The following is a 22,542-nucleotide window of genomic DNA, read 5'->3' as shown; positions in this document are numbered from 1 at the left end:
TGTACTAGTAAATCAAAATAAATACACATTCCTTTAAATTGTAGTTGTAGGTTTAGTTAGCTCTGTGCACTCCAGAACGCTGAGACTGGAAAATAAGACTCTCTTTATAATTCTTCTCATGATATTTCCCCTGCCTAACATGTTATCCTGTTTCCCCCAGCACAGTTCCATTGGTCTTTTTCAATTTACTTTAAACACTGTGCAACGTTCTGCTCAGGGGATCATTGGGGGAAAATGACACCATCTAATTATCAGGAAAGAACATTTCTTAAGCTCTATTGCTTTTGCCAAACCTACACAGCTCAGACTTTACTTTTATATTCTGCCATGAGGCACACTGATTTAATGAGAGTTCTGATCTCACAGCATCTGCCCTAAATCAGCCCTCTCTCTCCTTGTCTGTTTGACAAAAGTTGTTATAGGTGGCTGAAAGACAGGTAAAGTTGAAAAGGGGACTTACTGTGTAGGTGGAGACAGTGATCAACCAAACTATATTTCCTATTTGAGTGACGTGCCTGGGTGGAATATGTTTTGACAATTCAAATGAATCCATTTCTGTGAGGAACTATTAGTTATTTAATTTGAATTGTATAAAGTTTTCCATCTTTATCTCTTTTCTTCAGTTACAGCCAAATATCACTGGTTACAGGATAGTTATACTAACTCTGTAACTGTATGCAATCCTTCTGTATACAAGGCCAAATTTTACTTTTAAGTATGCAGTTTAAATTTAAGTGAACTGTACTTGTTTGGACACACATTCATTTTGGGTCCTTATGCTGCTATCATTAAACTATGACAAAGAAGGTAAAGAAATGAAAATTATTGAAAACACTTGTTTGGTCATGAAAGATGGATGGATATACACAGCTGCAGTTGAAATGCAGGCATCTTCGTGACTGTAACTATTAGCATAAGTGGAAAATAACAGAGTTACACTGGTATAAACACACAGCATTTGCAGCAAGATTTTGCCTGCAGTCTGTGAAGTAAATTGTAAACTCAAAACTATTCATTAATGTCTACTGTTGTTCTTTGATAGTATACTTACTATGTGTAGACAAAGCTTTGATTAAAGTATAGTATGATGCTAATGGCACAAAGACAGCGTCCTCATATGAACAGTTGAATTCCCATTATATCCCCATTATTAACACAGAGCTCACCTGTGACAATCAGCTTGATAAAAACATAGTTGTCTGTTGCATTTTTTTTCCTTCATCTCTTTCCTTTCTCCTTCTTTTCAGGTGTGTACAAACTGAAGATGAAGAGATACTGAAGTCCATGAAATCTTGTATTAATGAAACGCTCACTACCATTGCTCAGTATTTTGGCCAGTTGATAGAGCTGGTTTTAACACATGAGGCACAGGTTAGTTTACAGTTTAAGAAAAAAAAAAAGTTTTTCAAAACTATTGAATCTTGACGGAGAGAATCCATTAAGAGGAGGATTAGAATTACAACTCTAAATTTTCAGCAAGTTTACGATCTGTAATTCAAATATTTTGCGAAAAGATATAAGTGTTTGTATTCTCAAATTCTCCAATAACCTCAAATCTCAAATGAAATGATCTTGTGGCTCACTATGTTACTTCCTTTTCTTGATATGCCTCCTTCATTGCAAGGATCTAATCTCTGGACAATGTCTTGTTAATAAAACCTTTGGATGCATTTTGTCTTTCTTTCATACTGGTACTGCTCTTCTTTAGAAACCTTGAAAAAAGTCTCTCCTGCTCTCAGTGATTCTCATTAAAAGCTAAACTTTTTACAAGATGTAAACATAGCAGGTACATTATTTTAGCACGCATTTTAACTAGTCCATGTTTTAGACTCTAGAAGTAGTGATAAAATAAAGTGTTGTGTACAGTTTGTAGGTGTACGTGTAACCTTCTAGAGGCATTGCAGGCATGATGTATAGTTTCCAGTGGTGATTAAATGTAGACAAATAGACTGAGTAATTAGGCTGAGACTACAAATGCATTAAATTTTTTCCATTAGGTCATTCTTGAAATAGTAGCAACTTGCAAGACTAACCAATCTGTCTTGACTTGCACAGGTTTCTTTATTGAGATCTCATTAGAAATCCCTTTGGACCCTCTAATCTTCCTCAAATAAAACACCCCAAATGTAATTATGCTCAATTAATTTGCCCATATTTTAGAGGTGATGTTATGCTGAAATTTTGTGTTGTCCCTGTAGAGAAAGAGGAAAGGAGAGGCTTAGTGAACACGAAATAGTTAAATAGTATATACTATGGTGCTAAAACAAAATGAATGCATGGTATTGGTCAAACTCTAACACACTTTAATGTATTAAGATAGCAAAAAAAGTTGTGGCTCTTTCAGAAACATCCCTTAGACTTTTAAAAGGTTATTACTAGGAGTTGAGAATCTTCAAAATACATTTGCAGAATTATAGTCAAACTAACAAACTGCTTGCTAAATGCACTTTGGTTAGGATTTATGAGAACTACGTGAAATGCCACATGTGAGTTGTAGGGTGTAAATGATTTTGCATATTGCACATTCAGTGAGTAGGTTGTGGTTCTTTTGAGGCTTATTCCTTTTAATGTGAAAAGCAGTTCTTCATTGCTTAATATTTCTGTCTTTGGGCACGTTGACACCTATTGATACACCTGAAATCCTAGCCCCTTTTTCTTTTAGGGCATCAGAATTAATTATTCTGCATCATCTTATGTGCATCTGTGTGGTTGAAGACTTGGATTAGATGTCATTAATAAAAAGGCTTTTAAGAACAGTTTTCTGAGCTATTCAGTCAGGCTGTGTGTTCACTTCTGCCAAACAACCACACTGTTTGTGGGTAGTTTGCTGCTCTGGAATAGATTGTGTCTGTGTGAGAGGCCAGAACGCTTCGCTTAAATTGTGTATTCAAGAGCTTTCCCGTTCTAATCAGTGTATCGGGATTTTGTTCAGGATAGGTTCATATCAAATTGTGAACTGTTATGTCTTTTATGGAACATTTTTCTAGTGGTAAAGGTGGGAGAACACTACATCTTAAAAGGAAGATAATTGAATTTTTTACTTATAACAGTGTAAAATATAGGATATTTCCTTGCACTTCTTTTGAAGTTGGATTAAATATAAAAATCCTTACATTCCTCCTGGCAGATATAATTAAATCTTCCTCTAACAATTGTATGTGCTTTCAGAAAGAATAAAATTAAATAAACTTCATATTCTTCTGACAGCTGTGTTTCTCTGTGAAGCTGCAATGGCACACATGGAAAAGCAAGATAACTACAAATATAAAAATATTTAACCTGATTCATACTTTGGAGGAATAAAATATATTTCTATTCAATAATTTCCTGTATTGTTCCATGACATTTTCTGTGTAGACTGAGAATAGCGATGAACCCAGAGCCTTAGAATACAGTGTTAGAGTATAGCAATATTCCTTATAACTAAGGTGGAAACCTTGTATCGTCTTGTGATACAGGTTATACACTTAGACAACTAGTTGTCTTCTGAAAATTTTAGTTCAATCCCAGGCCAAACCCAATAATAATTTTCTAAATAGCTGAAGAGTTCTTTATGGAATGTTCTCCCACACATACCTGTTCTCTTATGCTACTCGTATTTATTTTTAAATATCATTACTCTTGGTTATGTCTATTCAAATGCAATGATGAATGTGTTACAGCGTTATCACTCTGACTCCTACACACGTTTTTTTCTGTTCTCTGGGTAAGAAGCAAGATGATATGGATTAAATGAACCAGACTTTCTACACCACCTTATCTTTAAATATAACACTAATGTTTTTCATTGGAAGTAAATTATGTTTATTATCTTACGTCACACAGAACCTGCTGAGACAAATAGAGTTGTCGGATAGTGTGTACGTCACTGAGTCAGCGATCAGCAGTTTATTCAGCCTTACCCAGGAAGGTGCTCATCTCTGCCGTATCATAGCTAAGGTAAGGGGATATATGGATTAATCCAAAGTAAACTAGCAATACAAGTGAGTTATTTTACTTAACACAGTGGTGACTGCGAGTTTTGAAATGTGTAATACAAGATGAAATTCTGTATTTCAGGAGACAAATAATCTAGGTTAAAGAACAACAAAATTTACTCTGAGAAACTTTTTTTTTCTTCTTTTTCTTCTTTTGCAAGCCTTACCCTGCAGAGTTTATTACCACCTTATTCCCATTAGATTAAAAATAAAAATAAATAAAAAAAAAAAGGCTGCAACGCCCCCAGTCTTTAATTTAATAAAGCTCAATGCCTGTGCAAGCAACCGCAGTAGGATGGTAAGCTCCAGCAGGTTTCTTGGCATTGATTCAGCTACAGTTGTCTTTGTGCCACCTGTGCCACCACTCCCTTCAGCATCTTGGGCACCTTTGTAGTGTCTCTCCTGACGGTAACAGCCACGTAAGTGGAGAGAAGCTTTATGATCGGCCATGCATATGGCAGACTATGCAGAGAAACAGCAAGACCTCTCTAGCTTTGTGTATAGAGGAGGTTAGAGATATTATCAAAGATGTAATTCTAGAAATACTTTGCATCCATTATTGTCCTTTTACAGAAGAATATCACACTTACTTCTGGCAGTGTGTGTTCTTGTTTACTGAGTAGTTGGTGCTAACTTTAGGTATAAATTAATCATTCTGCCAAGATCAATGATACTTGCAATTTCTGCAGGGTTTGCACCTTTGTGAACACTTGGATCTTGAAAAAGTGAGAAATGCAGGGCATTGTTGGAGGTCGAGGATAAGATAATCACAACTGAAGTGTATATAGAAAGAAGAAAGCCTCCTTTCCCAAGCTTCTGCTTATGGAGTGGTGTGCTAATCCCTTGTCCTGATCAAAGATGAGGTTAAACAGCAGCATTTAATTAATATTACTTTTGATCTGCCTTTAAATGGATGTTTGCACCATAAAAGGTACTGCTGTGTTCTGAAGGCTGCAAATGAGGTAGACTCAAACGTGTAGTGGATCCCGGCAAGGATCCTCTAGCCAGGAGGTTTAATTTTTTCTAAATTGGTATTTGAGCTCCACTCAGTGGTATACAAAAACAATGTTAGAATGTTGAGTATTGAGGAAGTACAGAACTAAAAAATTGAGGAAATTTGGTCTTGTGCTTTTTATCATTGTGTGAATTCCATAACAGTTTAATTTAGCAGAAGGGAATTCTAATTTTCCATAAATCACTAAATTAATTTATTGCTAAAACCTGGGCGTGTCACAGGTTTGCAAGTGAGGAAATGCATCCCCTTATGCACAGACCGCTAAGTGGTGTTTGGTTGCCAAATTACAGCAGCGATTACATCACCTGTCCTGAGTGTCTGCAAGGTGGCAGAGGAATCGTAACAGACCAGAATTTTGAATTCAGTCACTTGAGTAGTTAGCTATGACAGTGAAAGGTGATTTGCTGGAAAAAAAAATTAAAAATTCTGGAATTGCACTCACTCATAAAGAGGGAAGAAAGGATGCAATTTTTGCAAAGATCTCAAAATCTCCCAGAGATAAAGAAGTTCCCTTGAGAATTGTCATATTTGGTAACAACTAGCCAGAAAAGTGGAATGTTTCTTTACAGTGAAAGCAAAACTCATCAAATTTTTTCATGTAACCTTGAAGTCTTACTCTCCATGACAGTGTGTGATCTTGTAGAACAATGTTTTTATCTTTTTTCCTGTCCCAACCTATAAATTACTACTCTAAAGCACACCAAAATCTCAAACATGCAAACAAAGAACCATGATAATATTGGAGAGCTGCAGTATTATAGGAACTGGTTTCTCACTTTACATTTTGGTAAGAGTTTCAGTCTTCTGTCTTCCTTCCTCTCCTCCCCTGCCAATATTTCACCAAAATGTAAAAAAGCTTTGAAATGTTAATCCCTCATGCTGAAGTGTCACCTATAATTTTATTCCACCTGAAGGCATTCTTTGACTTTTTTTTTTTTTTAGCATGTAACTTTGTAATCTGCCGTGAAAAAGTCATGTTGCTGACTCACCCTGGCAGCCAGTTAGTCATTCTTGCTAGCTGCCAGAAGGATAAAGACTGAGATCTCTTAACACAAATGAGTAGTTGCAAGGGCAAGATAAGAAATTAAGGGAGAAAACCTAAATAATAATAATAAAAAATCCTTGAATTCTGAGCTAATAGAAGAACCAATGGTAATCTGTGAATTTCAAACCATAATATGTGGTGTTCATCTACAAGCAACTACACTGGTGTCAGCATAATGGAAACTCCACAAGTTTAGTTAATTTTAAAAGCAAAAAGAGAAAACGAGGAAAGGAACACTCAACCAGAGCATTTGTTGCAAGTACCCAGAAAAAAATTTAGTCAGGTTTCTGTCTGCAGATGTTTCCTGTCTTTGGAACCAAATGTTGCTACAATACTCCTCTGTCAATTCTTATGATACATAATTAAGCACCAAACAATGTGACTACGTTGCTGCATCATTGCCTGGGGTTGCATTGCAGGGATGTATTCTCAAAAGTCTTTTTTATTACATTGTATCTATTAGATTGTGATCCTGGGATCCTTCATATTAAAAATTATAAATTAGTCTTAGTTGTTAAAACTCTACCTTCATGTTCTGAGAATATAAGGAGACGCTAAAAAACAGAAATTATAAATTTTGGGTGTACTTGAGCAACTGTCAAAAATTAGCACTACTTGAAGTAGACTGGTTCTAAATTGATTTGGCTTCATGACAAGAAGAAGAATAAGTAAAAATCAGTTCCAGAGTTATAATAAATAAATGCTGGGACACAGAGTGATAAAGAAAGTCTTTGTAAATAAATCCATTTCACTGGTGATAATTGGAGTCTAATAGCAACTGTATTGAACAGGATGCTATAATAATATAGAGAGATAAAAATGAAGATAATGATGATAGCCATACCTGCTTATTACACCCTTCTTTGGAGAATGTTGACTGTTTGAGTTTCATATGAATGTGCTTGCTCTGAGAAGCTTCTAATACATCTTGGCCTTACCTTCTTTGTATGTCAGTTTCTTTTCTAGCAAGGATTTACTTTGAAGATTTCTTTGGAGATCATCTTTCAAGCTAATTATAAATATTGCCCTCCATCATGCGGGAAGGATTGATGAGAATTCACTGAATTTTCAGTCATTTCAGGCTGAAATTACAAATTATTACACCTTAGAGTTGAATGCCTTTTTTCTCCCCTCTTTGTTCACTCAACTTACTATGCGCAGTGGGGCTTCTTATACTCATGACCTCCTTCACATACTCTTTGTGATTGTATTTCGGGTGATCTTGTTACCTAATGCTAGCCCTTTTGAACAGCATCTCAGGGATGTCTCCACGAAATTGAATTCCTGTTAATGCAATATAGGAGAGAAGTAGGTCATCAAGCAGTAAAGGAAGTTCTCCTCTCTTTCAGATACTGCTTCATAGAGTAGTTGTGGCCTGTGCCAGATGAAACTTGAATTACAGCAAGAGCAGTGTTTCATGTTATTTGGTCAAAAACTGGAAATGCCAAAAAGTCTGCAAAGGACAAATAAAAACATGCTTAGACATATTGGGATCTTTTGGAAAGGTGCAAGTTAATCTCCAAAGCAAGCAAAGCTCAGTGCTGTGATGTTTCCTTGTCTGAATGGTACTGGTTTACCCATTTGACCAATTTACATGCATCTCTGTCAGATGTTTTGTCATCATTGCAGAAGATACAGGGGACAAATCTTGAAAAAGAAGAATAAATCTTGAGGAATGCTGAGGTCCCAGTGAGGGGAGTGTTTCTGACAAGCCATAGAATCAGGCTCAGTACTTCCTCCCTATTCCATATTTCACTTGCAGCTCTCTATGTTCATTACTTGTGATCAATATTTTACAGCTTGGTAATGGCACACAGGGCACAAAATAAACAGTTTAGATCTCTTCCTGATAAATGCAGTGATAAATCATTTCCTGTCCATCAGAGGCAAAAGCAGGGCACCAATTTGTCATACAGAAAGCTTGAAGGAAACGTGCCAAAATCACTTGAGCTTTACAAGTATCATCCACAAATTTCTGCTTATTATGACTAAAGCAGAGAATCAGATGATCTCTGATTTCACTGAACTGTGGGGACTTTCAGGTTGATAATAATTTTTTTTTAAAAAAATCCCAGTTACCTTAGGTTTGGGGACAACAGTATAATAGCTTTTTTCTATATTTTTCATAGATAATTTAATTACTGCTTGGGTGAAATACCAAAATCATTTTGTGGAAGGAAAAATACAACAGATTTTTTTTTTTTTTTTTGTCACTACTGCCTCTTTTTTACTTTAAAGGCTCAGAAATATCTTTTTTGCAGTAGGCTATATATAGCAGTACTGGATATAAAATAACTCATACAGATACATGTGAACTTCTTACAATTCCAGAAATAAATTTTATTCTTAGCAAACCTCAGTAATCCTACTGTTTTCACTGATCTCACAAAAATTACATATATATTTACAAAAACATAATTTAAAACTTCTATCTTGAAAATATATTGAGGTGTTATTTCTGTCTAATTCTAATTTTCTTATAAACCAGTATCTATTTTTGCTAGACTGAATGGCTTTGCTTGCTCTATTATTTTCTACTCTATTCTAGCAGAACTAGTATAAAAACGTAGAATTCTGAAAATGAGTGAAGTCTGAATTGTAGTCCGGAGGGTTTATGTCAGTAAGCTGTTGAGCTTTCAAATAACACAAATAGTTGAGAAGAAAAAAGTTATTGCTGTGAATCTGAAAAATATTTTTATATAAAGGCTACTGAAACAGGCTTAAAAAGAAGAGTGGATATTACACTTGGTCCATGATTCCAACTATTTTTAATTTACTACTGTAATCTGTCTACTTTAGTCTGAGATCTTTCATCTGTCATTAATATTTTAAATGCTTTCCTCTTTATATATCTGCTTTTGCATAATATAAGGCATCTATAGTGTACCTGATGGAATAACATTTTGAAATGAAGAACAGTACAAAAAAAAAACCCCACCACATGAAGTGCATATATTGTCTGTATTTATTTATATCTTTCCATTTATTATGTGAACTTTGCTAACATATATGTTTACAAGCTGTGTTGGAAATGATTAAGGATAACTACTGTAAGGATATATATATACTCAAATCTTTGACTGTAAGGATGTATATATACTCAAATCTTTGTCATCATTGCCATATTTAAAGAAAAAAGTGTAGTAATACAAATTTTATGTGTTAGAGGATGAAGATATGGATTGCATCTGTATAGAACTTGACACCTATTTCCACATTATTTTCAGTAGCTTTTTGAGCATATGACCTTCTCTTTTACATTTTAGCATTAAATAAATATTGTATGGACCTCAGAAATGTAGAGGAATGGAAAGTATATGCTAAAAAAATCTGTTTTAAACTAATAGCATATGGTTGAACTATCACTTAAATGTCACTCCAATTGCTGTCTATCAATATGCCTATTGATAATTCTTTGTAATTTGCACATGAATGTCAAATTTAATTTAAATTGTCCTTGTAATTGGTAAAAGTCAATCACTTAAGCACACCTCCCACTGAGGCTATATTACTTTTTCATCACTCAGTGTATAAGCATTAATCAACTTGAGTTCTCTGTGTGAGCTTAACTTCCTCTTTGTTGGTGTTGTGATGATAGCTAATTTGGATAAATTACTAAAGGAATTTGCCCCAATCACACTCTCAATTAAATACTAGGGAAACATTCATTTCTGCTTTTCTGATTTTTCCTTTTCCCCTGTAGGAAGGAGGTGTAGCTGCTCTCTTTAAGATATGTCGCCAGGATTATTTCAGGTGCCTTTATCCTCAGACGCTGAGAACTTTGGCATCCATTTGCTGTGTAGAGGAAGGGATGCACCAGCTGGAAAAGGTAGGCACTTCAGCATTATCAACTGCATCATAAAACAGAGAAGTCCTACTTTAATCTCTTCTAGGAATTGATAACTTGGTGATGTTTGATGCTGTGCTTCATACTATGCTTTTTTTTTTTGTGCTGAACACATCTTCAGTCTTTACAAAATTAGCTCCAGCAATAACATTATTCTATTCAGTTGCTTGCACAAATAAGCTTCCTAAGTGGGGATAATTTTAATAAAACAGGTGAACACGTTAGTAACTACGTCAAAAAACTAGAGAAATTATAATCTCCAGACTCTCTGAAGTGTTTGTTTAGAAACTTCAATATTTCAAATAACCCTTAAAACGCAGAAAGCTTTATACCTCTTTAAATCTTTTCCTGACGCTCAGGTAGGGCACCTATTTGTGGTACTGCAGTAACTTGTAAGAGTTGTAATTGCACAGAAAGAACTGGGACAGATATAGCAGCTAGCCAATAGAAAAATGTCTGCTAATCAGCAACAAGCCTCATAAAAGCCAATTTTAACTGAGATGGCAAATATCAAAACATTATCCAGATAAAATTATATCAACTTCTTAGGCTCTATTCCCTTCTCACTCTCACTACATATTGCTGTGTTTTGTAAAATGAACACTTCTGGTCACTAAATCATGATCTCATTCTTTGTATTTCATAAAACAGTCATCTTCCACAGCTGAATAATGGCCTCTTCAAGTTAATGATAAATGATTTCACTGCCACTTTACATTGACGTATCTTGTAATTTACTGCCCAGAATTCAAGCAAACCATGACAGAACATCTGCAGCAAAAAGCAAGTCTCTGAGTTTACAGTAAATGAAGATGACTTAAATTTTTTTTGACATAATGCTGCTTCAGACTGACACCAGAATCAGTCTAAAAGGATCTTTCATTATTTCCACTATAACAGTGGAATTAATAGAGTTAGAAATGGAAAAGATTGATACAACTCACCTGGTCCAATTCCTGGCAGCTTCAACATGCATTTAATGTGGCCCATATCAAAGCTGACTAAACAGGAGTCCTAGAAAAAGTGATAACTCTCAAGCTCGTACTTTGATCTACTTTAGTCTTGGTCACAAGTAAAATCGCTCAGGGTAAATTTTGTCACAATCAGGGTTGGAGTAGGGTTTAAAGGATTTTTAACAGGAATCCCTACCACTGCTTTCAGTAGTTTGTTTTTCAGCTGTGCCTTTAATCCTTAAATCACATCTTGGCAAAACCTATGTCTACAACATGAGGGGCTGGACATTAATCCTACTCACATGACTGAACAGACAGGTTTATGACAGGAAATCACAGGTTATCACTTTGTCAACTTTTTTACCTAAAATTGTGTTGCTGAGGTTCCATATGTTATTTGGGTCCAGTACATGCCTGGGTTTCTAATGGGGGAGAATGGGATATTTCATATAAAAAAATGAAGAAAATTTCTCTGCAATGAGATCAATGTCCCTTCAAGTGCTAGTGGAGGTTAATCAACACAGGCCAGTACAATGCTGTGTCATCTGTAAATAGTGTATCAGCCGGTGACAGCCCAGGCTTGCTACTTTATAGAGCTGAGGAAGGACAGTAAACAAAAAGTTTCACTACTCTTTGTACACACTTTTCACCCTTCTTGTACATCTATTTAGAAGCAACAAGATGTTCTGACCATATAGAATCAATGGAAAGTGCATGGATCAAATGTCCAGTATTTTGATGTGAACACTACTCCATACAGTTTTTTATATTGTCTTCTTTAAATAAGAATGATTTTTTTCTTTTAAAATTTGAAGCACTCTTGAACAAAAAAGAGGGTTAACAATATTAGGTTTCCTATCGTTACAGAAATTACAGTAGGACTTCTTATCTGGCAGGAAGGGAAGCTTCTATTATCTGACTAAATACCTGGGTGGTGGTAAAACATTTAGTTTGCTCTAATGTGAATATCATTATGCCACCTAGTGCATTAAAGCATCAGTACAATTTGAACTTGATTTTTAATGACAAACTTCATTCAAACAAATAAAGCTTGGCCTCCAAACAATTCAGATTAGGTAATTCAAAATTTAAAAAAATAATTAATAAAACTCACAAAACTCAAACACCGCCACCTCTATTTTTCAATTAGATTTCATAACCACTGAAGTGTTTAAAAGACCACTTGAAAGCAGCAAGAGCTATCATTTCTAATGGAACATTTGTCTGAGAGGTGAACTAAAAGGGGATGGTATACTTCCTGCAGTAATTGCAGTGCTTAATTACTAAAGACATTAGGAATATTGTTTATTTATCCAATGCTTTTTGATTTTACCAATTCAGTAGCAACACAAGAAGGTAAGGAGAACATCTGTGTTAATGCAGATGGTTATTTAGAAAGCAAGCAAGCAAGGAAGTCAGTGGTTCACAGAAAGCAATCCAAGTAGTGTTTTAACACTTTTCTTGGGGTTTAAGATACTTGAATATTAGGCTTTCTTCACAATTAGTGAAAATTTAATGTGAATAATACTATACTGGGTTTAAACTATTTGTCTTGAGTTTTTTTGGATTGCAATTTGAAAATACTGTCCTCATTTACTAATGAAGGAAAGTAACAATTGAGTGCTTATTTCTGAAGATGTAGAAAATTGACATTTTAAGCAAAAATATTTTCCTCATTTTTTTAAAAAAAACCTTCTTGTTCTTCCCAGTTACGCATCTTTAAATATATATCTGCACTACTTTCTTTCCAGCACACTTAAAAAAGTGATTATTACCTTTTCATCATCTTGATAAACAAGATGATCTTTGCTATAATTACAATGACCAAGTAGTTGTTGCAATGACTAGCTTTTATGTTTTTAGGTGAATCTAGTTGGCTGTATGTACAATAATGCAAAATCAGTTGGTTAAAATGTCAGTTTAGAATAGTTATTATTTCACTTGCAAGTACTTTACTGGCTTTTGAAAAGGTACTGTTACTTTGTACATTGAACTACAGAGCCCTAGGAACTCACTAACAAGTTAGGCAATTAAAGTAGATAGATAGTGAAGAAATAGCCTCATTTTGTGACTGAGGACTGTGTGTAAATAAATGTTGTTCTATGTGACCTGTGCTCCACAAGTGGTAATTTTAGTGCGTCAAGCTGCTTACGGATATCTGGTTGCTTGGTACACTTTAACTTCATGATCCACTGTGACATCAGCAGGTTTGAGATTGTTCTTTGGTCTCAGCTGCCCGACCAGTCCCATTTCAGAGAGAAGTGCAGAGACCCTGGAAAAACAATCAGAACTTTCCTGTAGCTGCCTGTCCTTGTACCCAAGAGAGCTTTGTCATCTGTGTCTTGTAGCACTTAAGCATGCAAAATTTTTAGGAGAAAGCTCACTGCATTAGAAAGGATGGTTATTAGAGAGGTTATTAGAGGTTATTAGATGGTTATTAGGAAGGATGGTCTAGGCATTCCAGAGTTTATGCAGAGACAACATAAAATACAGATAATAGATAAAACAGAAAATAGCTAAAATTTGTAAAACCAGAGGAACTGAAAGGAGGTTGGGGAAGGTGAGCGTGACTGGAAACTGAAGAACAGTGTTAGTGCTGCACATGCAGACCTGGTCTTACATCTAGCCCTGAGGTTTGGGACAGAAATACAATGATGTAGTGGGAGGTTGGTTCTCAATAGGTGAAGATTCCTATTACCATAGGTGAGGGTTCTAGAGGAAAGAATATCTGAACCTGCATGAATGTGCTTTGAAAACTTAATTCACCTCAAGTGTTTCCATGGAAGGACTGTTGAAGGCACAGAGTTGGGATAGATTAACATGTTCATTTATTGAAACTTCAGGTAAAAATAAATAAATACTTGTGATTTTGATTGTCTGATAATGTACGTCCTGCAAATTACATTGAGAATTAGGTACGTCAAATACCATTTTCATTGTCAAGACAGAAAATCTAAGAGGTATTTTCTTCAGCGTAAAGCAGTATTGCCTGGAAAGAGGGTCTGTATTTTAATGCAGTTGTACATCTTTAGCACATTGTTTGCCTAAAGCAGTTCTTCAGCCCTTTTTCCTTCCTGAGGCTGCATTAGGTCCTTGTATTGCAGAGCTCTGAACTAAGTGCATATGCTGACATGCAGCCTCATTAAAGCCTAAAGACTCTGGCAATTTCTCTGCTTCAGGTCGGTCCATACAATTGCTTGCTGTTGACTGGTGCTAGAAGGCATGGCTTTCCAATTTTTGCCCTATACTGAAGCTCAGTTGTGTGACTTTAACAGGGGTAAACTTCCTGCTGCAATAAAAGAACTGCAGAGCTAGTTCAGGAATAAATAGCAAATAGATAGTGCAGTGTATTGCAATTTTTACTGTGCATGTGAAACATTATTACATTAAAAAGCTGCAACTCAGCTGGGACCTAGATCAAGGCTCAACTGCCACAATAACATAACGATTTATACAAATAGTCATTCAAGCAGCTGCCTAAATATTAACACTGTGTAGTGTATGTTTACTTACACTATTTAAATTACTGCTGACAACAGTTCTTACTTTCATTAATAAAACCTTCTTTTTAACAAGTGACACAGCTTTTATCACTGTGCTTTAAGCGAAATTGCCTAGGTATAGATTATAAATTGCTTGAAATCCTTTATTTAAAGAACATTATATCAAATTACTTACCTCCAGAAAAAGAATATGAGAAAGAGGGAAGCAAGTACAAAGTGTACAATTTTTGTGGTTGGGAAACTGTATGAATTTCATGAAAACTTCTTAAGCATGAGTAACCTAAAATCTATTGTTCACTGTGAACCCAGTCTGATTTTTAAGAACAACCATGATCTTACACACAATAATAATTTCCGTATGATGGGGATGCAGTTTGTCAATGATATATAAGAGAATCAAGATTTTGTTGGGAATTAAGTAAAATGTTCATTACAGAACCTGTAACTTCAATTTAATCATAGCTTTTGGGTCAATGTGAGTTGATTGCTTCATTCAGCTCAAACACCTTGAACTTTCAGTTTCAAATATTAACCTCAGTCAAAACCAGGGAGTAACTCTGTTTCAGATGAGTATTTGTGTTGCCTTAAATCTCAGCTGCTAAAACCATTAAGATTCAAGTAAGCGGCTGTAGGGTGAGGCAAAAGTGAGAATTATGGAGAGGGCTTTGATTAAGAGGGCTTGGATGGCCTGGTAAGAGAGATAGTGTCACCACTTCTGAAATCTGAACACGAAAGTTAGCTGATGGCCCGTGGATTTCATTGTCACAGCATGTGAATGCCCCACAATCATGATTGTTCTTGTAGTACCTGGTATATGATGGAAATAACTTCTTACCATACAAGAGATCACAAATTTACCTGATCTGAATGAACTATATAGCTGTCTTCATATTTGAATATTCCAAATGCAAAATACTAAGGGAAGCAAAACGTTAGTAATGGTCTCCTAGAAAATGTGTGTGACACAAAGGAAAGACGCATAGATGGATACATATAAAAATGTGTCTGCAGGTAGCTTGCTTCTTTTAAGAAGTACATAGTAGTGTGCAGCTTGCTGAGAAGCAGTGAAATGTTGATTTTTATTATGGCAAGTACTGGCTTATGCACAGGACTTCCAGAAATGAAAAAATCTCAGGAAGTCCAGAGGTCTGCCTCAGACTGGTAGCCTCCCTCACTCTTCAGAGAAGAGCTTTGTGTTAAAATGTCTTTTTTTTTTTTTTTTTCCTGGTTAATATATGAAAAATTCTTATGGATTATTTCCACTGTTTTGAATCCAGTTAGTTTCAGAACAAAGGGTTAGATCAGCCGGTAAGATGGTAAAAATTATATAGATATTTTATTCTAAAATGAGTTGAATCCAAGAGTTTATAAGATTAAGCTTTTTTTTTTTTTTAGATAAATATTTTCAAGAAAACCATAGTTTTCAAAATTTAGTTTTAATTAATAAAAAGTCAAATTTCATGTTATTTTGATTTTCCTCATATTGAGATGGAACTTCTTGTGTTCCGGTTTGTGCTCATTGCCCCTTGTCCTGTCACGGGGCACCACTGAGAAGAGCCCGACCTAATGTGTTAGTTGACAAACACATTCTCAACAGTGTTTTATGAAGTGGAATATCATTCTTGTTTGTTCCCCAAAATAGTGTTTGTGAAGCTTTATGGCTGGGAAGAGACTGGAAACTTTCTTTCTGTATGCTTAGAACCACAGAACACAGGCTTGTGGACAAAGAGCATGTGAAATGATTTAGATGGAAAGAGTTCAAGTGATGTGTTCCTTTTACAACCCTTTGGCTGAAGATTCAACTCTTCTGTTTTGCATAAGGGCACTTTTTTCCCTCTGAGAACATTGTTTTGGCTCATCTTCCGTGACTGTTTGCAGTCAGGTTTTGAAATCATGCTTGTGAAGTTACGAACAGTAAGCAGGAATGGATATTCTGAATTTTGAGAGAGGATGATAACCCTTTAAAGACTAACTCAGGTAACTTTTGACATACAGTGCAGAGCACACTGAAACTTCGTGTCATTGATAGCTGGAGCTGAGAGTTATGTCTCACTGTTGTTGCTAGGTAATTGTGTAGGTCATAGGAGAATGAAGAGCTACAATGAGACAGAAATATGTGAACCCTAAGGAACAGTGTTTTGAAACATTTTCAAAAGCTGCTTTTCACATAGCCTTTTTGATAACCAGGGAAATCTATTTCGGCAGCTGAGTTTGTGGTACAATTAGATAATGTAAAGTTCTAGGCTTGCAGCTCTTTAATTTACTGGACACTTCTTCTCAGTAAGGCTGTTTAATTAATTGGCAGTGAAAAATGTGCTGGGTTTGGCAAATTACATTTCTGTCAAAGCCCCTGCAAAATTCATTAAATCATATCTGAGAGTGCAGGAATTGCCCTTCCTCAACTGCTGGCTTTGTATATATTAGGTGGTTTTTCAAGTTTTACCTCCTGATTACACAGCTATGTATACACATTACTAAATGCAGCTTCTTTCAGCACAATCACAGGCAAGTGCAGCAAGACTTTTTATGTTGTTGCAGAATCTGACCACCTCCAGATGCAACAGCCTGCAGTTTTACAGCAAAGTGCTTTGGAAGTCATGAAAGGGACATGTTTCTGAATACTGAAAACCAGTGTGAAACGTTAAAAAAAACCACCACAAAACAACCCCAAACCTCCACCCTCTCTAAAAAAAACTCAACAAATCCAAACCCACCACCAACAACAAAAAGCCCCCCAAACCAACTGGCAGCTAATCTCCGCAGTATCATTTAGTCTGTTGAAAAACTTCTGCACAGCAGATTAAAATTTCTTTGCTTTATGGTAGTATCCACTTTATCATGCAAAGGAAAAAGCAAGAGTTTTTTTGATGGACTTATTATTCAAGAGACATGGAATTGAATAAAGGCAGACATGTTAGCGCAGGATTATGGGGCATTGCCAGATCTCTGTAGGAAAAAAGTATAGACAAAATGCTTTGGCTGAGGTCACTGCCATTATTCCAATTCTGTTAAAATGACTAATTAAATTATAGCAGTTTTGTTGTTGTAGCCCTGATGGTCTAAGGAGATATGTATCAGTTGCTCTAATAAAAGATATTACCTCTCCTTACAAACCTTGCTTCACTTTAATCATATTATATATTTTAGAAGAGGGAGAAAGGAGCCAGCAAACATAGCACTAAAGATAAACATTTTGATAATACTGGTAAAGTAGGGCAATGCGAGACTTAGCTAAGGAGTTGGTGAATAGCTGCCATTTGGAGGACACGGACTCCGTTTATCAGTAGATCCTCATTTAGATATTAGGCCTGGCCCAGACTCTGCAAACATATACACATACACTTAGCTGTACGCATGTGAATAGTTTCATTTAAAAACAAGAGAACCATTACCTGTTAAAAATGTCAACAGAGATGCACATCTGTTGTTTGTCTGTTCACGACTGAGATTTCAGACTGAAATAAATTTCACAGAGTAAATAATCATTTGGTGATCACTGAACGCATAGTGCTGTGGAATAAAGCAAAACTTTGAGTTGATCAAATAGATACAAGACCTTTTTGACACACCTTGTCTGTCTTTTCAATAAGAGGCACAGCAGGCAGTCTATAAATTAACATATACATTTATCTACAAATTGATAACAAAAGCGCGAGCTGTCTTTTAACCCCACCCCACAATGAACACTTTGTCTTTTGCCTTTAGTGTGAGTCCTTCCATGCCACCCAAAGATTTAGGCTTTGCTTCCCTTTGCCCTGTGCTTAATGTGACACATTGCTTAAGCATGGATCTGTGATGACGCATCCACATGCAAAAATTCCATAACAGTCAAAGCAGCTCTGTTTTATTCAGGTTTTGTAATATTTCAGTAAGACCTGATCAGAGAAGGCATTGCAGTGACATTCAGGTATTATCAATGATGTGTTGAGAGTAATTCTTGCCACTGTTCTGTTCTACTTTTTTTTTTGTGGCTCCAAAGCAGTGCTGATGCAGAGTGAGAGCTTGTAGACTTAGGTGTACTTTGGCATTTGGTTCCCCTATATGATGCAGTCAATGTGGGAGGAACAGCCTCTCTTCTCATCTACCCCTCAGCTCTGTTTTTTGTTGTACACCTCTGTTTTTTCAGCTGAGGTGCAGAAGAGAGAGTGTCTTCAAGTTCCATTGAAATAGATTTTGAAAGCTGAAAAGGAAGTCTGCGGACTATGCCAGGTTACTGAGGTGTACACTTCAATGTGCAAGATCAAATTGGAGCAGTGCCTGTAGATTGCCATTCTCTCCAACTTCATTTTGAAAATTTGAGCTGGTGCCAAATTACCACTCTGCACTTGTTTGGCTCCCGTATAATTTACACATGGTTTTTGCAGTCAGTTATGTTGGTATTTTATGTTATCTATTGATTTTATATTTCACTAAGTATTTTATTTAAAGCACTCCAAATAGCTCTAGATTTATGTTTCAAAGTCAGGATGTTAAAAGAATTTTATAAATGAAAAATAATTTGGAAATCACCAGATGATGATTTTTCTGTAATGATTTAAAAAATTGCTTAAAGCAATGACAATGATCAGGGCAGCAAATGATCCACGAATGACGTCTGAAGGAACAGAAGCCAACACATCAAGTGACAGGTGGGTTTTCCCTACCTAATAATAATAATAATCATCTATCAAGCAAATTTAATTTTAAGATGAAAGAAGCAGCTTACTCAGCTCCTAAATTGAAGACAGAGATTAATGAGAATCAATTGAAGCATTTAAAAAGAGTGCAAGGAAAGAGCTATTTTGGACCTCAAATATTCCTCCTGTCCCTGATAGAGGCAGAAAAGAAACTGGAAAGACATGGCCTTACAGAAAGACCTATCGGATGAGTACCTTTCATAATTCTTTTCTTCTTACTCATCAGGAAACGGTTGCATCGCATATCTGCATTTGTAGCCATATGTAAACACACATACTGAATGTGTTTACGTTGTGTGCATTAAATAGCTTAGCTGTAGCCACAATAAAGTGTGAAGAGAGATAGGGGTGAAAATACTTATTAAATGAGACAGACACATTAGATAGCTCCCCTCTCACAAAATCTCTGCTGAAATTAGATACATTAGTCTGACTGACCCATCCTGCTACAAACTTCATGACTCAGTATTGATGATTTTTGTGATTCATCAGAAAAGTCCAAAGAGTTTACTGCTCAGAGCTTCCATTTCTTGTTTTGCTTGCCTAAAACCCCACTGATTTCAGAGACCTCAGCAGGAAGAAAAGTGTACCTACATAGATTTGGTTACACAACAGGGATTTAAATGCTTTTGGAGCCTGAGAATTCAGTGCTAGCGTTATTTTCCCTTCTAAGGCTTCTGCCACGTTTATTTTCCTGCCTGAATTAACTATGACTCTTGGAGTTTTCTAGTGCTCTGTGTGGTCTCTTGTACATCTGTTCTTGCTTGCATAACATCGACTTTCAGAATTTTTACATACACTTATTTTTGAAGGACTGAACTCTCACAGATGCACATTACTAAAAAGCAAAAGGAGAAAATCCTTTCTTCACTCACCTAACTGCAGCTATGGAGTTTCTCAGTAGTATAAAACTACATTTACAGAAGTACTGAATGACCAAACCCCTCAAAAATAAAATAAAATAATTCTCCTCTTTCCAGGTGATGATTCCCAAGTTACAGATGATAGGACAAGGGGTAATGGCCTCAAGTTACACCAGGGGAAGTTCAGGTTAGATATTAGGAAATATTTCTTTACTGAAAGGGTTATCAGGCATTGGAACGGGCTGCCCAGGGAGGTGGTTGAGGCACCATCCCTGGAGGTATTCAAGAGAGGAGTTGACATGGTGCTCGGGGATATGGATTAGTGTTGGGTGGTATGGTTGTGTGTGGTGTGTTGTGTGTGTGTGTGGTTGTGTATGGTCTGTGGTTTTTTTTTTTTTTCATTGGTTGGACTAGATGATCTTAAAGGGTCCCTTCCAACCTAGGTGATTCTGTGATTCTGTGCTTTATATTTTTTTTTTCTTGGGGCATGCCAACAGTTCTGTATGTTCCATCTGCTGGAGTTTTTAACTCATCCATAAATGAGCTGATCTCAATCATACCTCAGGATAACATGATGGAGGCTGCTAGACAAAGTGACTGGCTTGCTTTGATCTGGTAATGAATATTGGTCATCTATTGGGGTGAGAGTCAGGACTTGAGAGCGCTGCAGAAAATTGTTTTTCCTCACAAGAGTATCCGTACTCTGAGTTAGCTTCTCAGGTTGACCACTTCCTTTGGCTTGTTTTTTAGTAGTAGTTCAAACTAGCAAAATACATAAACCTCAGTTTATGCTCAACTTAGACCTTGGCTCTTTTCCAAAACCACTTTTGTAATTCTAGTACTCCCATGAGTGTTACTGCCCTTCCATGGCTCAACATGGGGGTTAACAAGCCTCTTGCATCACAGCACTAATCAGTGTTCACACTTGCTTAGGCAGTGAGGCTGTAAGAGTTCTGCTGTGACATGGGGTTCAGTGCAGATGTAAGCTAGGAATCTTTTCTAGCTGCAGATAGTAAGGAACCTTTAAAAATCAGGTCCCAGCAGTGCTCCCCAAACATGCAAGCTCTAGATATTCTTACTGAGAGGGAAATTCACAAATTTGTATTTTGTAAAATCTCATTTCATACACATATAGTTGCTTATGTTTTTTGTTTTCACCAAATGTTTGCCAAACTTGTGTTCAAAATACATAGTTCAAAACCTCTTTTCTCTTTCCTTCTCTCCAGTACCTCTCCAGTATCTGCAACAAAATGAGAAAATGCTTTACGAAACAGGGAAGAAGTACATATAGGAAACTTTATGATAACAGCTTCAGCCAGTTCTAGCACTGGCCGCTATTACTTAAACTTTCTACCAGTAGATTTGCTTGGTTTAAGTGAATGCTTAGCAGCTTAACCTTCTCAACCAAACAGCATTATATAAACACAAAACTAGCTCAGGATTTTCCTGTCAGTATTGTTATATTCTGACTCTGTCACATGGGCCAAATGCTAACTCGTGCTGGAGCTGAGGTTTTTTCCCAGAGCTAGTTGTAAAAAAGAAACAGAGGAAATCAAACCCAGTGTGAGCTAATCAACTAATTAGCTGAAACTTGGTATCCTTTCCTTGTGATGTGCATTTTAAGTCAGGGCTGCAAGTATTGAAATACTCAGCTAAAGTATCCTGCATGCGCTCCTAGCAGAAACAAAGGAAATGAATTGTATAAGTTTTTTCTTACCTCACATTTGTAAAGAGATAAGAGCTGCCATGTGGCTTAGCTGAAGCTCACCCATGATATGTATGAGTCTCCCTGTATTTCTTAAAAAAATAAAAGTTAAATAATACTTAATGGCAGGTGATGTAGAAGCAAGTTTGTGCATCAGTATAATTATTTTTTTTGCTTAGGCTTGTTTGCAGGAAACCACTTAGATCTGGCATTCTGCCTGATTTATATTAAAACTTTCATGTTTCATAAAGCATTTCTGAAAACATTTAAAGATCTGTTGAAAAAACAATCTCATCTGTTTAAGACAATCCTGTTTTTGAAAAAATAAACATCTAGCAGCCTTGCTCATATATTTACTGTTTCTTACTTCTCTTGCCTATCGTTAAGGTCCCAGACAATAGCTCTTTCACTGACTGTTCCTTCTCTTGCCAGTACTGTCTACAGCTTTTCCTTTTCAGAGGGCTTTCAGTTTGTTCATTTGCTTCCCCTGGGAATAGACAAGCAAGCTTTTGTATGGATCAGGGCATACTGGTATGTACAATCAGTCTCAATTTTCAGAGATGCTTTGTTGCATGTCATAGAATGGCAGGCTTCCCCCTCCAGCTTGTGTTTTGGTAGGTAGGTAAAGTTCACAGAATAATCAGGGCTGACATAAACCTGTGCTGGGTGTTTAGTGTTATTCTTTAATTTGGAAGTAATCTGGAGTCCTGAAGATTGTCTTAGGCCTTGTTTTGTATAGCTGGTTTTGTTTAACTCCAATAGCTTTTAGACTTCAAGTAAACATTTTATCTGACAAGAATCTTCAGCTGAGATGAGGTCTTGCAGAAGGAATCCCTATGGGACCAGCATGTGGAATTAAGAAGGCAAAAGTCCTTCCAGTTTTTATAAGAGCTCATCTTTGTCACTTTGTTCCCACAAAGAAGGTGTAGGAAATGTTCCCCAATAACTTGGCTTCACC

At 36.2% G+C, this 22,542-nt stretch overlaps 1 protein-coding gene across 1 annotated transcript in view; it reads left to right on the top strand.

Moving 5' to 3' along the window:
• Nucleotides 1–22,542, top strand: part of INSC (INSC spindle orientation adaptor protein) — a 99,477-nt gene that overhangs the window by 36,672 nt on the left and 40,263 nt on the right. The window contains exons 4-6 of the mRNA XM_074149449.1: nt 1,248–1,371; nt 3,826–3,939; nt 9,741–9,866. Coding sequence (XP_074005550.1) covers nt 1,248–1,371; nt 3,826–3,939; nt 9,741–9,866 — 364 coding nt within the window. The remainder of the gene's footprint in view (nt 1–1,247; nt 1,372–3,825; nt 3,940–9,740; nt 9,867–22,542) is intronic.

Source organism: Numenius arquata, chromosome 6 (assembly GCF_964106895.1).
Source record: "Numenius arquata chromosome 6, bNumArq3.hap1.1, whole genome shotgun sequence".
NCBI classification, from domain to species: Eukaryota; Metazoa; Chordata; class Aves; order Charadriiformes; family Scolopacidae; genus Numenius; species Numenius arquata.
The sequence above is the reverse complement of the archived record's forward strand: the minus strand, read 5'-3'. Positions and strand labels throughout refer to the sequence as shown.